Raw genomic sequence first — 20,299 nt, forward strand, 5'->3', positions numbered from 1 at the left:
TCCCCATTGCTGTCTGATTTGCTTTACAAGTGCTACACTATTCTGGGTATTTCAGTATTTGAAGAAGAGCTCAGTTAATGTTGCGGACTATCAGAATAGATATCTCGCTGTTCACCCTGTGTATGTCTGGGGGGTTGCTAATGTGCCATCCAGTGTGATCCGTCTGGTGCAAGGCCAGTGTATGTCTGGGAGGTGGATAATGTGCCATCCAGTGTGATCCATCTGGTGCAAGGCCAGTTCATGTCTGGGAGGTGGCTAATGTGCCATCCAGTGAGCTCCGTCTGGTGCAAGGCCAGTGTATGTCTGGGAGGGGGCTAATGTGCCATCCAGTGTGATCCATCCGTGCAAGGCCAGTGCATGTCTGAGAGGTGGCTAATGTGCCATCCAGTGTGATCCATCTGGTGCAAGGCCAGTGCATGTCTGGGAGGTGGCTAATGTGCCATCCAGTGAGCTCCGTCTGGTGCAAGGCCAGTGTATGTCTGGGAGGGGGCTAATGTGCCATCCAGTGTGATCCATCTGTGCAAGGCCAGTGCATGTCTGAGAGGTGGCTAATGTGCCATCCAGTGTGATCCATCTGGTGCAAGGCCAGTGCATGTCTGGAAGGTGGCTAATGTGCCATCCAATGAGCTCCGTCTGGTGCAAGGCCAGTGTATGTCTGGGAGGGGACTAATGTGCTAGCCAATGAGCTCCGTCTGGTGCAAGGCCGGTGTATGTATGGGAGGGGGCTAATGTGCCATCCAGTGTGATCCGTCTGGTGCAAGGTCAGTGCATGTCTGAGAGGTGGCTAATGTGCCATCCAGTGTGATCCATTTGGTGCAAGGCCAGTGCATGTCTGGGAGGGGGCTAATGTGCTTGCCAATGAGCTCTATCTGTGCAAGGCCAGTGCATCTCTGAGAAGTGGCTTATGTACCATCTAGTGAGCTCCGTCTGGTGCAAGGCCAGTGTATGCCTGGGAGATGGCTAACGTGCCATCCAGTGGGTTTTATCTGGTGCAAACTGTAATCAAAATTGGTGAAATTACAAGGAGTGCACAGTAGGTATTAATCCCATCAGGCTTCAATATACAGATATTAGTGCCACCTTCATGCTGATTATAAAAATTATTTTAAAATATGATGATTGGAGGTTCATATATCAAGTCCATAATTTATTTAAAACACCATCTCTTCTGAATACAGGATAGCCACCGCAATGTCTTGTGATGTCGCTGCCACTGAAGGGGGTTCTTCACTGATTTAATCTGACGTGAAGGGTGGCCTCACTGACCATGGGTTCCCAGGATGTTGAGAAAGAGACGATGAATGGGCCAAACGGAGAAATCGTGGAACAGAAGAGTCAACCCCAACTTGGCCTGGTGCATCCGCCCAAGGTGAAGCAGAGGCTGAAGAAGACCAAAGAGACCCAGTTTATAGACATGGACAGTGAGAGGGTAAGTCGTTCTGGAGGGCTGAGCGAGACCTGGGGGTGGACCATGACAGCACATTGCCATCTTACGCATGTTAGAGGGCTGAGCGAGGCCTGGGGGTGGATGCAACAGCGCATTCAAATCCAACGGGAAAGGGAGTTACCCTAATACTTAGAAAAGGGACAGGGCTGTAAAGCACAAAAACAAGAATCCATTTTCAGAGTGAAACCAAAGGGTTGTCACTTTAAAATAAAACATTGTCCATTGTTTGTTTTAAAGTGACAACCCTTTGGTTTTAAAGTGATCATTTTGTATACTTGTTTTTGTTATCAGTTTTTGCTCTTTGAAGGGAATATATAAGCTACTCACGCAAGTATTGTTTTTGATGTATACAGATAAATATATGAACTTGCACCATTTGAAGACTTTCAAAAACAGAGTATATTTTTATTTGTATAATGTTTTTAATAAATAATTTATACTTTGAGTACATGATTTGTTTATGGTATTTTTAAGTTCATAGCTACACATCTCAGCATTGGGCATTCTAACCTTGTTTTTGCTATATTGTGAGTTTTGTTTGGGTTACAATAGTACCTATATCAAACAAAAGGAGAGACTGAGGGGCAAGTTTACCGAGGTCCAGCGTACATACCCCAACAAGGCTGTGTACAAACAAGAGTAAGAAGTTCCTCTGTGATCCAGGATCAAAAATGGAGGGATACTGTTGAGTGAAGTGAATCAGTAATCAATCAGTCGCTCGCCCGGGTCACTTGACGTGCCTAGGGTGCATTGATTCCACCATTTGCCCCCTTTGACGCTCATGCGGCACGGGTGTGCGTCCTCACACCCCACTGTACACACGAAGTGAGGTTGTCCACGAGGGTCGGGTCACCATCTTATGACCGGTACTCCTGACCCACCACTCCTTTAGTGGTCTAGCAGCCTTCCGGGCAACTGGCATACACCCGCTCATTGAGTGTCCTGCAATTTCCCATACTTGTTTATACTTTTATTTTTCTCATAGGACTCAATCGGTGTCCTTTTCGAACCGCCAGGTACTGTAGCAAGTAGTTACTTGACAACAGTATAGGTGAGTTCCACCATTGTCCTGACTACATGTGATACGCCTGCCATTGAATCTTTTAAGAATTTTTAAAGTATTTTAAGTTTTCTGAGCACATGTGAGCACACAAGAGTAGTAACCATTACTAGTTCACTGTCCTGCACTGTAAGTTTACCGTGATTAACATCGTGTGTCTATAATTTGCCCGCTAGCACCTTTCGCGCTTCTAGAAAATAGACAACGAATTGATGAGATACTGTATGAGTGCATAGACCATGTATTTTCAACAGGTTTTTCCCCACCCCCCCTTCTACATTTATAGGTTATCAACCAGAGAACGTGGTATGTGGAAATCACTTACCCTTTCAGGGTAGATAGTGTTATTTTGATCCTGAGGAAGTGCCCTGATCTATTTGACAATTATGGCACAAAACATGTCGATCACTCGAGAGCAGGACAAGTACAACTAGATACATTGTCACTAGTCCTTTGCCCCTCTCGCTCTTTTAGATTAGGCGGTTTACATTCTTAATAAATTGTTCGCTAGGACTAACTGACCTATTTTAGATTCACAACTCCTACATCTACACACACTAGGTCCCTCCCTCCCACTGCACCCACCGGCAGGAACAAAAGATCCTCGATAAAGAGCCCCGGTCTGGGTGCCCGTCAGGTATTGCAGCGCCGACCTGACGAAGGGCAGGCTCATATGATGAAGCATGACACCTAGCTTGCTGGGTGTGTGAGAGCCCTAGTTCCGACAAGGGGAATTCTCCCCTTCCTTGCATACACTACAGTGGTCCTAATTGATTCACTTCACTCTAGAGTATCCCTCCATTTTTGATCCTGGAGCACAGAGGAACTTCGTACTCCTGTTTGTACACATCATAGAACCTATACCACATGATCCAAGCTTCAGGTATGCGTGTATAACTGCCTGTTTATTTCTATTTTGTACATTTCTCTCTGAAAAGGGGTTCTTGTTTTTGTGTGCAACAGCACCTTGTCATCAGACACATGCTAGAGGGCAGAGCACGGCATGGGGGTTGTCATCTGCCTTAATTTGATGCCAGATTTGAGTCAACATTGTATTTGTACAGTTATGATTAAGCACATAGCTGCTGAGTCACAAGAACTTGACATAACTCAAAATGTTAAGGTGAATGTATTTGCTATCCAGGATTATTCTTAAGGTAATGGGCACAGAGGTGTTTGCTGGTTGCATACTATCAATTGTGAGGACACAAGAGGTCTGTCCACACCCTACTATCCTGAACACTGTAGCAGGCTCAGATTCCTGCTTAGTTTGAATATCTATCACAGTTTCTAGTATGAATTTGTATCAAGTGCATTCTCTATTTGAGACACTTGATGACCATGGGTTCTGTTTTCAGATGGTGGTCGATCTGGTATGTGGTACATGATGTACTGTGTCCCTGCCATTTTCTTTTTGTGGGAAACAGCCCAAATACATACTTCACTGATCATGTACATGTTGGACTCTATTCTGCCTCCTCTGCCAGAATGTATTTTTTAACTTTAATTACCTAATTTACAAGAAAACCGAGTAATAAACCTCAATGTCTGTGCTAGGTTCAGGTTGCCAAACAGACTACGGGTAATGTCAGGTGACATGTCTTGTAGTTTTTTTTGTGCTGGGCATAGTTCTCTACAGCGGAGAAATTGCCAAACATTTTGCACTGTGGAGAAAGCCCTTCCTCATTGTAGGAAAGTAGATTATTAGTAGGTGGGGGTATTCACCTCCAGCTAATGTTAGTACCACAATTACTGACAAGGTCCAGTCAAGTCTCAATAAATTAACTCCATGGGCGATATGAGCGACAAAGATTTGACTGTAGATAGTTTTTTAAAGTTTTTTTTAGATCTTTTATTTGTGACATTATTTATAGGAGACAACTCGGCAAATGTGCTAGGTTTATGAATATTAGAAGGGATTTAATCTCGGCTTTGCCAATGCTTGTTTTAGGTTTTGTTGTGTACCCAGTATTATAGCAACACTAACTTTAACTTCCCCCAACTTTTTTCAGGGAAACATTTCATTTGTATGAAGTGTATGCTTTATTTGGCCCTTCAACTTGTGGTGTGTCAGCAGGGAAGGGGTTATGACTATTAGGCTTACTTCTAGGAGTGAGTTGGCAATCAAAGATGTGTAAAATCTGATTGAAACACATTTTTCTCTTCTTCTTTTTCAGATTAAAGCCCTAAACTCATGGTTCTCAGAAAATATAAAGAAAAAGGAATGTGTAAATTTCAAAACAAGTGCCAAGCCTTCTGACGCCGGGTAGGAATTGTACCAAACAATACCATACAGTGCCATGCACCCCCTTATATGTAGGAGCACACCTCCTTCTGAATTGTGGGTGGTGCTGTTTAGTTGGTGTCATGTGTTCATGCTGCCCTCATTAATTACTTTGAAGTTAATGTTGAGAAATCGGGAGAGGTATCAGTCTTGGGTCACAATTTATTAGTTTCTCTTTTAGTAAAAACATCAAATTAAGTCAATTATCTCCATATGATGTTAATTTTGTTTATACTCGTAGATAACAGTATTAAGCCATCTTAAAGCGTTTATTTTACTACTTTATGTGCACTTTTTTAGGTCTGTCTTAACAGCACAACTGCAACAAACCTATTGTTACCAATACTTTGAAATATACATTGACTGGGCTTAGTCTCCACCCTGAGGCGAATTTCTCTCCCACTCATACTGTTCACACATACATGTACATATGCATTTGAACACACGTTCATAAGGGCGCATAATACAGCTGCTTAAAACAAAACAAGCATTGACAAAGTCAACAGGTCTGGCTCTACTATGTAACACTTGTAGACACAGAAATACACTAATGCATTTTGCCTGCATTCGCATAGCAATGCCACACCTGTTGATTGTGACAGTGCTTCTTTCATATATCCCTGTATTTAAAGGGTTTCCAATTATATAACGGGGAAGGCTCCCTTAATCCCGCGTTTATAATCCTCTCTGTTTATGGATTTGTGATTTATGCGGGTGAGTTCTCTATACCCCATCCCTCTTTTCTTCATGCCTGTTCCCTTTTCACCTTTCTTCTTACCCTTAACGCCATTTATCTACTTCTTTCTTTAAACAAATGTATTTATTTTACTTACCTGATATTTTTAACTCCATCATTTTAGGAGCTTTGTTGATTAGCAAAGGTATTTCTAACCTGAAGTAATTGGGCCACAAATACCACCCCATCCTTTCTTGAGCAAAGGCAGTTCATGTACAATGTAGTTACATATAAGATTAAAAGGGCATTCCCTGTGAATCATCGCCTCTCACTCATCTACACTGGAAGATCTTTCATAGCCAACCCTACCATTGCAGACACATCTGCGCACAAGGGGCCTCATTTATGAAAAGTGACGCATCGCTGTGTGAAAACAGCGATGCGTCACTTTTCACTGCGCCCTCCTTGCACCACCAATGATGCGTCATATTTACAGTATGACGCATCATTGCGCAAGGAGTTACAGATACGTCAGCATTTCTGACGTATCTGTATGGCGCAAAAGTGACGCATTGCTGGAGTGTGTCACAAAAGTGACACAACTCCAGCAATGTGTCCTTTCAAATGGGGCAAGCCCCATGTGAAAAGGCCTACGTCAGTCTTACGCCTGCTCTGAGGCAGGCATAAGAAATTGACGCCTTTGTGTCCTAGAAATGGCCCAGTGAAATCACATAGATTTCACTGCGTCACTTCTACGACCCTTTCTTGCGTCAATATGCCCCCCCCCTGCATACATTATACCTGGAGCAGGTATAATGTGGCGCAGGGGTTTACAAAGTGACGCATCTACCCAGATGCGTCACTTTGTAAATATGGCGCAACAAGGCGCATTTTTTACACCACTGGTGCGTGACAAAAAGTGACGCACCAGCGGTGTAAAAGTGACGCATAGCCTCATAAATGAGGCCCAAGAACTTTAAGAGTTCTAGTAACTGGCAGGCTGGGACTGCCAAGCCTTACCATCCTGGATAGGATGATCTAGTGACCTTTGCGCTTCCTAAATAAGGTGGACAGTCAACACTGTGACCACCTTTATGACTCTGTTGTGGAATGGCTATGAAGCAGAGGTTTCCAGCGGTGAAACCAGCTATGGCTGTTCTTCCTGAAATTATTTCCTTTGTGTGAGAAAAGAGACAGAGGCAGGAAAACAGTTCTGAGGGGTTTACCCCTCCGCTGCGCTGAACGTTCCGCGCTGGTGCGGAACGTTCTATTGCCCGGGCGGGGCCGCGACGTTCAGCGGACGTGCGCAGCACTACCGAGGTAGTGCACGCGACGTCCGCTGAACGTGCACAGCACTCAAAGGGTTAATTAACATTCACGTCTTGTCAGTTCCACAGTTTATCTCTTAATAAATGTTCTCTTTTCCACGTAGTCTCCAACCCCCATTCCATCTTAAAAGATGCTAGCATACGAACACTGTGCGCAGAACACGAGACAGACACGAGACATGATACCAAAACCATGCTCGTGTCTGACACGTACCAATAGCACAGTACTCAACCCAGCACACCTTCCCCCCTTATAAATTAAACAAAACCAAAAATAAAAATAAATACATACAGCAAATATATATATATATATAGCTTGAAAAGACATTAAATGTAAACAAATAACTAATTTATAACATATTTCTTCTCTGCGGAATATTTAATTCTTAACATAGTCCTTGTACCTTGCAGGTAAGCGATGAGCTCTAACGCCTCTTGTAGAATATTCACCAGAAACAGATTTACAATAACTGGCGCATCCCCATGGATGTGCCAGTTATTGTGCGCCACAGCTCTGCCACCATGGATGCGCCGCATTTACAATGCGGCGCACCATGCTGCAAAAACGGCACAGATGCGTGACGCATCTGCGCCATAAAAGCGGCGCATTGCTGGAGTTGCGTTGCAAGTGCGACGCAGCTCCAGCAATGATCAGGGGGGCCCTAATGTGCATAATGCTGCATCAATCCTTACGCCTGATTCAAGCAGGCGCAGGATTTTGACGCAGAATGGGCCCAAAAGTGACTGAGTGAAATCTTGTAGATTTCACTCAGCCACTTTTGGGAGGCGTTCCTGCGCCGGAACGCCCCCCCCCTGCGATGGTACGCCTCTTCTGGCACAGGGCTTTACAACGTGACGCATCTGGGAGATGCGTCACGTTGTAAATACCCCGCACCATGGTGCATCTTTTGCGCCGCCGCTACGTCACAAAAGTGACGCAACGGCGGCGTAAAAGCGGCACAAGGGGCTTGTAAATCTGCCCCATTCATCATTTTGTAATTTGATATCCAAAAATATATTACTGTCAGAGGCACACTGTGAAAATCTCGTTCCTTCAAATATAGAGACCCTATTCAAATTCCATACACTGCCTCCTTCTACCCTGAGAGCATGTTTAAAAATTCCACAACTCTTTTTGGTTGTGACCAAACCGGAGATCCTTTTAAAATGCCTTTTGCAGAGTTTTATATAGCGCGAACTTGACCCGAACTGAATCAGGTATCAGAGCGCCTTACATAGCACCAGTTACGTTACATGAGGGACACATTCATTTTTGTTAGGCACGGGGAGATTAAGTGATTTGCCCAGAATCACAGGATGTTTGGCGTCGTTACCAAGACTCGAACCCAGATCCCCAGGTCCGAGGTCGAGCACCTTAGCCATTAGGCGAACTAAATCTCCAATTGAAATTTCTTGTTTACTTATAGACACTTGTTTCTTTTCCATACTTTTTTTCATTTCTTCTTTGTATGCATTTACTCTACAACGAACTAAATTGTAATCAACATTAGAAAAATGACAGCTATCATTCAGATTCTTTTTCAACCACCATGGAGTAAGTTTAGTACTTGGTTTGCGTCCTCTTAAAAGCTCAAATGGGCTAACTAAAGTAACAGAGTTAGGTGAAGTTCTATATGACAGCAACATGGACTGTAATGCATTAAGCCAATTCAAACCACCCCTTACAGAAAGTTAAATAGCTTCCTTTACCACTCGGTTAAATCGCTCGACTTAACCATTTACCTCTGGGTGGAAAACAGTAATTTTCTTATGCACAATACCACACTTCTGAAAAAAAATTCAATTTCTTTACTAATAAATAGTGGTTCATTATCGGTAACCACTTCTTCGGAATCCCTTCTCTGCAAAATACATCATCTAAAAACTCTATTACATTCTTGGACGTGACATCTTTTAGCATTTTAACTTCTGACCATTTTGAAAAATAGACGATTAAAACCATTCAAAATGTCTCTTGTTCAGATAGAACACCAGAAGGCCCAATAATGTCAAGACCAAGTTTTCACAATGGACTAGATGAATATTCCACTGGACAAGGTTCAGAATGTAAAGCTACAGCAGATTTATCACTTTTGGCACACTTTGTACACCAACACTTTGACCACCTCAGAATGAGGCGGGTACACCATGAGTTTAGAGGAGTAGGCGCCCCACAGTTTCACAAGGGGGTTCTGCCCAGTGGAACTGTAAATTATAACCTAAATCTCTTACGTAGGAATGCATATTCTAAATTGACGAGGCACCAAGATACCCTTCCGGGTGATAGTGCACTCTACAAATCTGCATTACATATGCAGCAGAAAGGACCAGGGAACATTCATGAAAGCTGCAATTAGGTAGAGTTGTCTTGGCAAACTCGACCCATAAGTATGCTGAAAGACAGAGACTGTGAATTAATTTGTCACTTTGTAGTCTTAAATTAGGAGATGAGATATTGTCTTGTCACACTATGAGTAAAACATGTAGCTAATTGATGGAAAGATGAAGATTGTTTGGTTGGAGTAATAACACAGGTTCACTCAAGTACTTCACACTCTACCCAGTTCTTGACTTTGAAACTTCTACATGGTTCATTAGTGCTCCTGCTTTAAACCTTGTCTCCTTGTGTAGAAAGGAAGTCTGCGGCTGCGGCTACAGACGAGACGAGCATCCAGAGGTTCACGAGGAGTTTCTTTCAGAGGATGATTTGGAATGGAATCCAGAGAAGCACACCCGGGAGGTACCAACAGATGCCTACGGAGACCTCATCTTCACTGGTCTTGGGAAGAGCGAGATGAAGGTAAGGGAAGACTGTGGGTGAAACGCTCCATGGCGACACTTTCATCTGTTGTATTGTAGGTGAGTAGAGGAACTTCCGGATTTGTCTATTTGTGTGAGCTGCACCATGGGACAAGACAAGGGAATGTCAGAGTGGGCAGTGCACCGCTGGCCTTGGGAAGAGCATAGTGAAGGTAAGGGAAGGCTGTGGGAGGAAGACTCAGTGGATCCATATGACAACACATCTTCAGCAGAGACACCTCTGGGTTTGTCCATTGGTGTCAGCTGCACACTGGGACAGTACAAGGGATTGTCAGAGAGGGTAGTGTACCACTAGCATCAGATGTCACAGTTGTGAAATTGGTCCAGTAGGCATTACCAAGAAGTAAACATAGAAAGAACTTTTATTCCGATAACGCCACACTTCCCTAGAAGAAAGTAGGAGAAGGTGGAAACTAAACCCTGTAGATATATTCCCACTGGTGTTGGGAGTCAAAATCAGAAGCAGGACCTTCACGCCCTGACTCCAAAGCAGCTCACTGCCAAACGAGATGCAGAACTCAGTTAAGTCCAAGTAGTTATAGATAGTACCCCTCTCCTCAGTGCACTCTGCCCATTCATGTGAGGTCAAATAACACAATAAGGCAGGCTCAAACATTAGTAGGTGATCTTTCTACCGTTATAAGCATTTAAACATCTTTAGGAGTTTCCGCCTTAGCACCACTCCCTGCTTTTTCACCAAAGACAGACAGGCAGATAGATAGATAGATAGATAGATAGATAGATAGATAGATAGATAGATAGATAGATAGATAGATAGATAGATAGATAGATAGACAGATAGATAGATTTTATTGTACAATTACTTAAAATCATTGCAATTTTACAAAAAAGATAAAAACAATGTTTGCCAAAGATTTCATTGCTGTCATGAATTTCTCAAAGCGGGCAGCCAGCTGAGGAGAGTTGCCCTTCATGCACTACTCCGGGGCCTCTTGGCATGTCCATACATTGAGAATGCACCAGATTGGATGCAGTCAGACAATTCACAGAGGGCACAGGCATAGAACGTGAAATAAGGTTTCCTTCCCCTTTACTACATAATTGGCACTAGGTGGGTGTTACTTCCTTCTACCTCTGACCATACTTGTATGCCATCAGAAGGATCAGTCCAAATCGCAGTCCCATTAAGTGGCGTTTCATTGTTGGCTTACGGGGGGGAATGTTAAATAGTGAGGTAAGGTTCTGCAGTCCTAAAATTTTGATGGCCACCTACTCTGGGAGAGGTTTTTCAGGGCTAGTGTATCGTGTTCAGCTGAAATGATCTTTGCTTGTTTAGTTAACAAGTTTGCGGCCACACCCATGGATAGAGTGCTTGACCAAATTTCAAAGGCTTCCGGTACATCTAGACAGTGTGTTAGAAATGTGTTCCTGGTGAACTCTCAGTTATTTGTCAGAGACCAAATATGGCTCTTTAAAGTAAGGTCTTTGGCATTTTTAGTTTTTAGACAATAAGCTACAAATCTTTCTTTCAAGGTCCAGTGTTGAGATGACAGGTTGAATTCCATACAGATTTGAGCATGAGAGGTCGAGTTTGGGAAATAAAGCACTTTGCGGAAGCGGGCTGATTGCGCTCTGTCTAATCATGTGAACATTTTGTCTTTAAAATTCATCGTCCCGTAGGCAACTGTCAGCAAAAAATTGCCTCTCATTAAATAAATTAGTGGTGATAATTCTGGCATACTCAAGGATTTCCTTGCTCTTGAGAATGTCTCCTTTAAGCAGTCGGCCACTCCTTGCATTGCTGTGATATGCGGTGCCAATCTTCCCCTGTGTTCCATCCAGATTCCCAAATAGATGTATGTGGCTACTACCTCTACATATTTTCCTTCAATGTGGCAGAAACTTTTTTTTGCTTGCAGTCTTGAGACCATCATCACCTTGGTTTTTGCAATGTTGATGGTTAGAGAGTTTATCTTGTAATACGAGGCCAATGAGGTGAATAACACAATAAGGAAGGCTCAAACATTAGTACGTGATCTTAGGATAGGATAGCACTTATACCCAAGGGTGTCAAGGCACTGAGCGGATGGGGAGGAGAAAGAAAGGTCTACATCCAACTAGTAAGCAAATAGCCAGGTTTTCAGAAGCTTCCTAAATACCGGAAGAGAGTCTGCCTTGGAGATGGAGGGGGGCAAGGAGTTCCAGAGTTTGGTGGCTGCCACTGAAAAGGAGCGACCGACCCAACTGGACCTGTGACATCTAGGAGAAACAAATTTTTTGTGTGGGGAAGATCTCAAGGTCCTCCCCGGAGTGTACCACTGAAACATGGTTTTTAATTTGTGAAGAGCCTTTGCTATGTTTTGCCTTAAATACCATATGCAGGACCTTGAAGGAAATGAGCTTCCTGATGGGGAGCCAGTGCAAGGCTCGAATCCCTTCCCTGGCCGACTGATACTTCGGGATGTTAAGGATCAGCCTGGACGTTACCATTATAATAATGTAAAAAATTTTAGGAGTATCTGAATTGGCACGACTCCCTGCTTTTTCACCAGAGGCAGGTTTTTGAGTGAGGGGGCATCATTGCCAGTGGCAACAGGGAAGCTTTGAAAGCTCCTCCAGGAGACTCTGAGGGGTTCCGCTGGAAAGAAAAGTAAAAATTAATAAAATAGTGCACGGAAGAGTTCTATTTGTTAATAAAATGTCTGAAAATCATATCATATGAAGGAACAGTCGCAAAACATTCCAATACGTTCAAGGTGTAAACAAGTGTGATCCTCTCCATGAAATAGATAGATATAGATATAGTCAAGAAAGCCATAGGCATTAGAGACAGCTGAATACAAACTGAAATGAAATTAAATAAAAATAGCGCACGGCTACTCCACAGAGAGTCTTGGCCCTGAAAGGACCATTGAAGACAGGCACCAGAGGTTGAAGATGCAAAAAAAGAGAAAAACTACTGCTGGGAAAGCCAGGTTTTTAGCTGTCTCCTGAAAGTAAGCAAATCCTGCCTAAGGGGTAGAGCCAGCCAGCACTTGAAAGGAGCGAACACCCACACGAGAGCGGGCAACCTTAGGGAAGGACATCAGAGACTGCACTGAGGGCCTCAAGGCTCTTAGCGGCGCATAATGCTGTACCCTCCTCCTAAGATATACGGCGCCCGCACTATGAAAAGCACTGAAAAGAAAATTTCACATGATCTTTCAACTTTAAAATGTTTATAGCATTACAATGCAATACTGCATTGTGTTTACCTTTCATCTTGCCCTTCCAGTAACATTATATACCTATGAATCTACTCCAGAGGGAGAGGATAAAAACAATTAAGCCTGGGCGAAGTCCGCAGAGTTCCGAAGTGCAAAAAAACCTCCGCCGCGCTACGTGGAGCTCTGCGAGCAGTGGAGTGCGTTAGATAAATGCTGTTCACAGTGATTTTCAGTGCCAGGTGCTTGTCCGCATTGTGCAATTCTTTGCGAACGGCACCGTGCACAGCACAAGTGGGCACTGCATCCTTTCTGCTGCTTGAGGAGATTTTTACTCGAGCTGCAGCTTTCTCAACGTGAATGGACAGTTTCTCAACGGAGCAGTCGTGAGCATTTGTGACTACTCGCAATTTAAAATCTGACCACCCACGTTGAGAAATCTGGCTGGGAGGTTTATTTTCCACGCTCGTGCTCGCCAACTTGATGTGGACGATTGCGAATGACGAAAAATCTCACAGGGAGGTGGATTTTCCTTGCTTGCACTCGCCAAACGCTAGCAAGGAAAAAAAACTCTGCTTCGCAACACGAATCGGAGTTTTTCAGAACTCAGTGATTTCTGCGTAACGCAGAGTGCGGAAAACTCTTCAAACTCCGCAAGCGGAGCGGAGTTCACTGTCTTGACTTTAAAAAAATGAGATGTAAGACAGAACTCACAATCCCAGGTCATGATCCTGTCAAAACCTCCATTATGAAAGACAAAAGCCTGATCATGCCAGGCCAACTAGTTGCAGCATCCAGTTCCATCACTGTCCTACATCTAAAAATGACTCCAAACCAGTGGTGGTGAAGAATGGGTGATATTGCTTTAATCTAATTAAAGAAAACTTACAATAATTCAATGTTAAATATAAATAAATACACGCTCCTTGTGCACGGATGAGGCAAGGAAAAGTGATAGAGGAAATGACTGCAAATGTTCACAGTTCACAAGAGTTCAAGTCCTTTTATAGAATGTCTCAGAGCAGGAACATTTGATGAAAACTACTCAGAACCAGGACCAATCCCACAAAAGGCTTCTCCTGAAGTCCTGCAAATAGTGCACCACTAGATTACCAAATAAGTGTTGAATTCATTCTTGGGTGGCAAAGGGGCTTTAACACTAGGTTAATGTCAATAAAAGTGCTTGCGTTCCATAGTATGGGGGTGGAAAGGCGCCAAGCCCTCCTATGAGCAAGTATGGATTTTAGTTTACCAAACACAAAGTGCAAATATAGGGTGGAGGCATCCACTTACCATAGAACAGACTGAATGTGAAAGGAAATTGGCTGTGCTGCTCGGTTTATACTATGGGAACTCACATAAGAAAACATGAAAACCATGTCAAGTCTCAAGGTTTACCCATGTTCATGATATCAGATGATGTTAAGGCATTCAGCTAAGATTTCCACCCAACTAGTGATGCCCAACACAACAATTAATGGAGTGAGGTATTTGACCCACCACTATCAAACTCTTCTATGTACAGGGAAATGACATCAGCAATTAATATGCATAAATCTGGCTGAAGATGAGAACAGCAGCATTCTTACACACTGATGTGTTGTGTGAGTCACATTCTGACATTCAGCATCAGGACTAAAATGACATCTATCATTCTACATCAGGGCTCACTTGACCTCTAACATTCAGTGTCAGGACCCACATGACATATGGCATTCAGTATTAGGACTAATGTGACGTCTAATATTCAGTATCAAGTCTCACTTCACATCCATCAATCATTATCAAGTCTCCCCTGACATCTAATATTCAATGCCAGGATTAATATGACATCTAACATTCAGTATCAGGACTCACTTGACATCTAACAGTCAGTATGAGGACTCACTTGACATCTTACATTCAGTATCAGGACTCACTTGATGTCTAACATTCAGTATCAGGACTCACTTGACATCTTACATTCAGTATCGGGACTCACTTGACATCTAACAGTCAGTATCAGGACTCCCATGACATCTAACATTCAGTATCAGGACTTACTGACATCTAACAGTCAGTATCAAGACTTACTTGACATCTAACAGTCAGTATCAGGACTCACTTGACATCTTACATTCAGTATCAGTACTCACTTGATGTCTAACATTCAGTATCAGGACTCACTTGACATCTTACATTCAGTATAAGGACTCACATGACATCTACCAGTCAGTATCAGGACTCACTTGACATCTAACATTCAGTATGAGGACTTTCTTGACATCTAACAGTCAGTATCAGGACTTACTTGACATCTAACAGTCAGTATCAGGACTCACTTGACATCTAACATTCAGTATCAGGACTTACTTGACACCTAACATTCAGTATCAGGACTTACTTGACATCTAACAGTCAGTATCAGGACTCACTTGACATCTTACATTCAGTATCAGGACTCACTTGATATCTAACATTCAGTATCAGGACTCACTTGACATCTTACATTCAGTATCAGGACTCAATTGACATCTAACATTCAGTATCAGGACTCACTTGACATCTAACATTCAGTGTGAGGACTCACCTGACATTCCACATTCAGTTTCAGGTGTCACATGACTTGACTCACTCACTTTACCTTCTGTTTCACATGGGTCTTTTTTTTCTTTGCAGTACGTCCGCGCCTCCAACAGCACACCCGCAAAGGTTCTTTATGAGATGATGACCAAAATGTGGAACCTCAGTGTTCCAAACCTGCTGATATCAGTGACAGGTGGAACCAAGAACTTCAGCATGAAAGGGAGACTGAAGAACCTGTTCAGCCGGGGACTCATCAAAGCAGCCCAGACCACAGGTGAGGAAGGCAGATAACACCTCCACTCAGCAGCTGGCCCTGGCATCCTCGGCCTTTCAGGTCTCAGCTGCAGACTGTGCTTGGTGCCATAGGTCACTCTGATGGCACAAATGCTTGTACAGTTTGTATGCTTATGCTGATATTTCTATAGTGCAAACTAAGGTGGGGAGAAACTAAATACTGAATGCAACAATACAGGACGAATATGAATGATCCCTAAGCAACAAAACATCATGTATTACAGGCCATGTTCACTCACAAAGTACCCCACTGCACTTCTTAATTATCACCGAGACCTACATTTACCCAACAACTCTACCACACCCTGTGCTCTTCACAATGACTTTTCCACCTTCTCCAGCATGCCTCAAAGAACCTGCAAAAGTAATATTCTGCTAAAGAACTCGCACACAGCCACACTTACTTCAGTGTTATCCTCCAATCCATCTTCTTTTGAATAGTATTCAGTGTCAGTCATAGCCTTATCTAAAACCAGGGTTGTGGGGCTGCATCACTCTCCAGAACAGTGTCATACTATTTGGAGAACTACATAAGGTCTATGGACCTTTCCCCAGTACCACCACTATCATCGTACTCCTGTAGTCGGCACTTTGACACAATATTTCCTGTGGTGGTGCATTATGTGATCCCGTTCCCCTGCCACTTTGCTTGATGTCACAAATCTTTCACCAATTGATGTGCCTTCTAGCTGGGTTGTCACTTGCTGACTGTTATGGTCTACTATGGAAATCCAACCTTTATATGGTTGTGCCTAAAACCAAAAGTATCTAAGGAAGGTTTGGGGGCCTGGCACAGGCATATTCAGGCTTACCCTGGTCGTTCATTGAAATTCTGTATTTGGTTAATAATTTAACCATAAAAGACCCAAACGTGCTATGCCAATCAATAATACAAATTAAGCATATCAATTCAATCTGTTACACAAACAATATTAGAGTTTCCCAGTATATAAAACGTATGTCATTAAAAATTGGTAGATGAAGAGCAGGTCATCATAGTACATTCCTATTTCTAATAGCAAACTGTGTATACCGAGCCACCGCCCAACAGACATGAATAGAAGTAAAAGATTGAATAAAAAGCACTGTCAGTTTGCATTGCCTAAGGGTCACATGACTTAAATTAGTAACCAAAAATCGGTCACTAAAAGGAGCATAACATTAATAAAACAGCAAAAAATGCATTGTGGTCTGGAGAGAAACGGAAACACAAGGGTAGGGTGGTAAAATCACATTATAATTAACCCTGGGCGTAGTTTGCGTAGTAGCGTTACGCGTAGCGACGTGAAGTGCACTTCGCGAGCTCTGCGTAGCTATGCGAACTGCACTGTGCAAAATGCTGTTTGCACTGATTGCCCAGTGCCGGATGCTTGTCCGCACTGTGCAATCAGTGCATACCGCATCTTGCAGAGTGCAAGCGATCGTTTTCTGTCGCTCTAGTAGATTTCTACTCGAGCGGCAGCTTTCTCAACACAGACTGGTAGTTTCTCATCGTGAGCAGTCGCGAGCATACGCGACCACCCGCAATGAGAAACCTGACCTCCCCGCTTTGAGAATCTCACCGGGAGGTTTATTTTCCATGCTCGCGATCCCCAAATTGATGTTGCTGATCGAGAACAAGGAAAAAGTCTTGCCGGGATGTCATTTTGCTCGCTCGCGGTCTCCAACTTGATGTTGAGTGCCGCGAGCAGGCAAAAAATGACCGCTACGCTACGAGTGTTTGCACTGTGCTACGTGCAATTCACGTATTGCGAAGTAGCCCAAACTTCGCAAACTACGCGAGCGAAGCATAGTAATCGCGCCTAGTATAGTAATGGCTAATTTTAATAAACAGGTACAGGACTTGTAGTGATTAACATATGCTTTCTATTTGTGGGCTTCAAGGACTCGCGAAAATGCAAGCCTTTATGATGTTCTTACAGGAGTGGAACAGATATGCTGGACTTTTAAATAATTCTGGCATGGCCAGACTTCCACTAAGTTTCCTCGTATAGGCTAACCATAGGATCTTCCTCATATCATCTAGCCAAAACAATCTTTCAAACGCATTTGAGGGAAATGTTTTACTTTTTGGCCAAATAGACAACCATAAAAGGATGGACGTAGCCTGATGTGAGAACTAGATAATCCATCCCTAATTCAGAATGACACAAAAAAGTGGATGTGCTCTGGGGAATGGACAACACTCTTTTCAGAAACCTGTTCTCAACTTTCCAAATAACTTCATAGTCCAGTGTTCTCCAAAGCCCACATCGTACGTTGCATCTGAAAGGTCCTTTAACTTGTGGGCCATCAGCATTCCTGAAACAGGCTGGCTACCCAGCTTTGTGGCAAAGTTAAACAATGCCTCGTTGCTTCTCCCTTACGCGGCCACCCCAGTGCAACCCAAAGGGGTCAACCTACAGGTAACATATAAGATGTTTCTATTTTCGATGACGCTTTTGGCTCAGTAAGCGATACCCTGGTTGCACGCACTGAACTGATTTACCATTTGAACGAACTTCTCTTAACTAGGAGTGCAAATACCCCTTTTTTAACATCTAAGAAGACTCACAGCTAAGGAAAAGTAGAAACTGGGGAACAATTAGTTTGACTAACAACATTAGACCTGTTGTGTATTTATTTCAAAACATCAAAAAGAGAGCGATAGACGGAAAATGGAGAGGACTTATCCTCCATAATATCAGTAAATAAACAAAAAGAGTTACTCCCAAGAAAAATGTAATGGTGATGGCAACCTCGCAGTGAAAAGGTTACCCCATGGATGCAAGTTTCATCATGGGGCTCTTCCGTAACCTGCTTTAGAAAGGGGCGTGCTATGACCGACAGATACGTGGGAGCACTGATCGTGTATGTTGCCTATACACCAACACTGATTGCGTAAATGTTGGAGTGGTGCTTTTTTTGTGAAAAACCAAGTAAAAAATATCTGGCTAGTGGGAAAAGGATAATTTCATTCAATCCCCTAGTCAATATCATTAAAAAAATGGGGATAAAGGTCCATTAGTTTCTCTGGTCAACTAGTTTCAAGCCCTACCCCAAGGCTTTTCATCAGGACCTAAGGGGGCTACTCCCTGTTACCACTCCTCCAGTTGTGAAATCTCTCAATAAGTGAAAGTAGAGATATCATCAAAATACATGTATACAGCACCTATTTGGTCTGTTCTTATATCTTCTCCACAGGATGGAAAAGAAAAGAGACATTAAAAGTATGCACCGCCCATGGGCCTCGTAATTGCATTCTCTTTTTTACATCATGCACTAATGTAAGTGGAAAATTATATATTTCTCACACTCTGAATAAGTGAGCACACTGTGAAGATCTTCAATGTAAGTGTTAAAGCAGACACACAAGACATAAACACATATAAGACATACTTCCGAATACAACACACATTATATTACATACATGTTATATGCCCTAATCAGGCCTCATGAGTCCAAACGGGGAAGGACACCTGTAGTCATACTCTGTTGGAATAAAGACAAAGGGGCATATTACCAAGCAATAGCGATAATTATCGCTATTGCTTGGTTAGAGAGAAAATTTTACCGCTGAGCTGCGGCGGTTTTTACCGCAGATGGCCGCAATGCATGAATATCGCTGAAAAGTCAGCGATATTCATGCATTACCAAGCTAATGCTCTTAGCCATGTTATCCACCTCCCATTGGATAACATGGCTAAGAACTGCTCAGGGGCAGGTGTTAGCTTTTGGAGATATTCGCGCTTAGCGCGAATATCTCCAAAAGTTTGTAATAGGAGATAGCGATGTTAGCGACTGTTTCCAGTCGCTAACATCTTGGCACGCCCACTTTGCATGTCATTAGTGATAAATATCACTGACATGCAAAGTGGGGCCCAAGATGGTCGCTATCCCCTACTAGCTGTCGCTAACTGGTGTTAGCGACAGCTAGGTAATAAGGAGATAATTTTATCTCCGCTTTCTTGGCTTTTAAAGCCAAAAAAGCGGAGATAAACCCCCTTGATAATATGCCCCAAAGTGTCACAATAGGAGTAGTTAGATGTTGAAAGCGAAACTATCGTAGAAGGCAGAGTTTCACAAATTCTGAATACCAGGTTAAGAAAAATGGTCATGGCAGGACTTACTTCACCCAGACTACTCCCTTGCTGTGGGGTCAACCGTTTGCCAGTGGCTCCAGAGATGCCAGAGCGGCGTGTTGTGTCCTGTAATATACTGTGAAGATGTGCCGCCATCAGCATCCTCGTGGTGGTGTGGCACAAGACCGCATCCCATCTAACCGAAAAAAACCCTCTCCCTTCTTAACCGAGGCACGTCCGCAGTATGTGGGTTCGCGCCTGGGTTTTCATGGGAAAAATTATTTCTCTGTTGATCGTGTAAGATAAAAGGAAAGTCTCAAAGTAAACAAGCATTTGCAATGCAATCGGTCTTGCCTTTGGAACCTTATATATTTTTAGCTATACAGCACATTAGCCTGGGTGCTGAAACATCTACTGTTCTTTAACATGAAGGGAAAGTAAGCACCAAACTGTGTGACACGGCAGGTATGGGAACACACTGAGAGAAATATTGCCTTTCAGAGGTAAACGGTAAAAGTCCAACGCTCTGTTTTTAATATAAAATCAGGGCTTTTGGTGGTCATATCACTGAAAATACAAGATATGAAAAAAATATTATTG

The 20,299-nt window shown here is 43.1% G+C and overlaps 1 protein-coding gene across 1 annotated transcript in view; it reads left to right on the forward strand.

Annotated features, from left to right (window-relative positions):
• The first annotated feature begins 1,293 nt into the window (after positions 1 to 1,293).
• TRPM2 (transient receptor potential cation channel subfamily M member 2) overlaps positions 1,294 to 20,299 on the forward strand; it is a 276,857-nt gene continuing 257,851 nt past the window's right edge. Inside the window, exons 1-5 of the mRNA XM_078656292.1 lie at positions 1,294 to 1,429; positions 4,685 to 4,773; positions 9,427 to 9,595; positions 14,011 to 14,013; positions 15,438 to 15,618. Coding sequence (XP_078512418.1) covers positions 1,298 to 1,429; positions 4,685 to 4,773; positions 9,427 to 9,595; positions 14,011 to 14,013; positions 15,438 to 15,618 — 574 coding nt within the window. The 5' untranslated portion in view covers positions 1,294 to 1,297. The remainder of the gene's footprint in view (positions 1,430 to 4,684; positions 4,774 to 9,426; positions 9,596 to 14,010; positions 14,014 to 15,437; positions 15,619 to 20,299) is intronic.

The sequence above is a fragment of the Lissotriton helveticus genome, chromosome 8 (assembly GCF_964261635.1).
Source record: "Lissotriton helveticus chromosome 8, aLisHel1.1, whole genome shotgun sequence".
Lineage (NCBI taxonomy): Eukaryota > Metazoa > Chordata > Amphibia > Caudata > Salamandridae > Lissotriton > Lissotriton helveticus.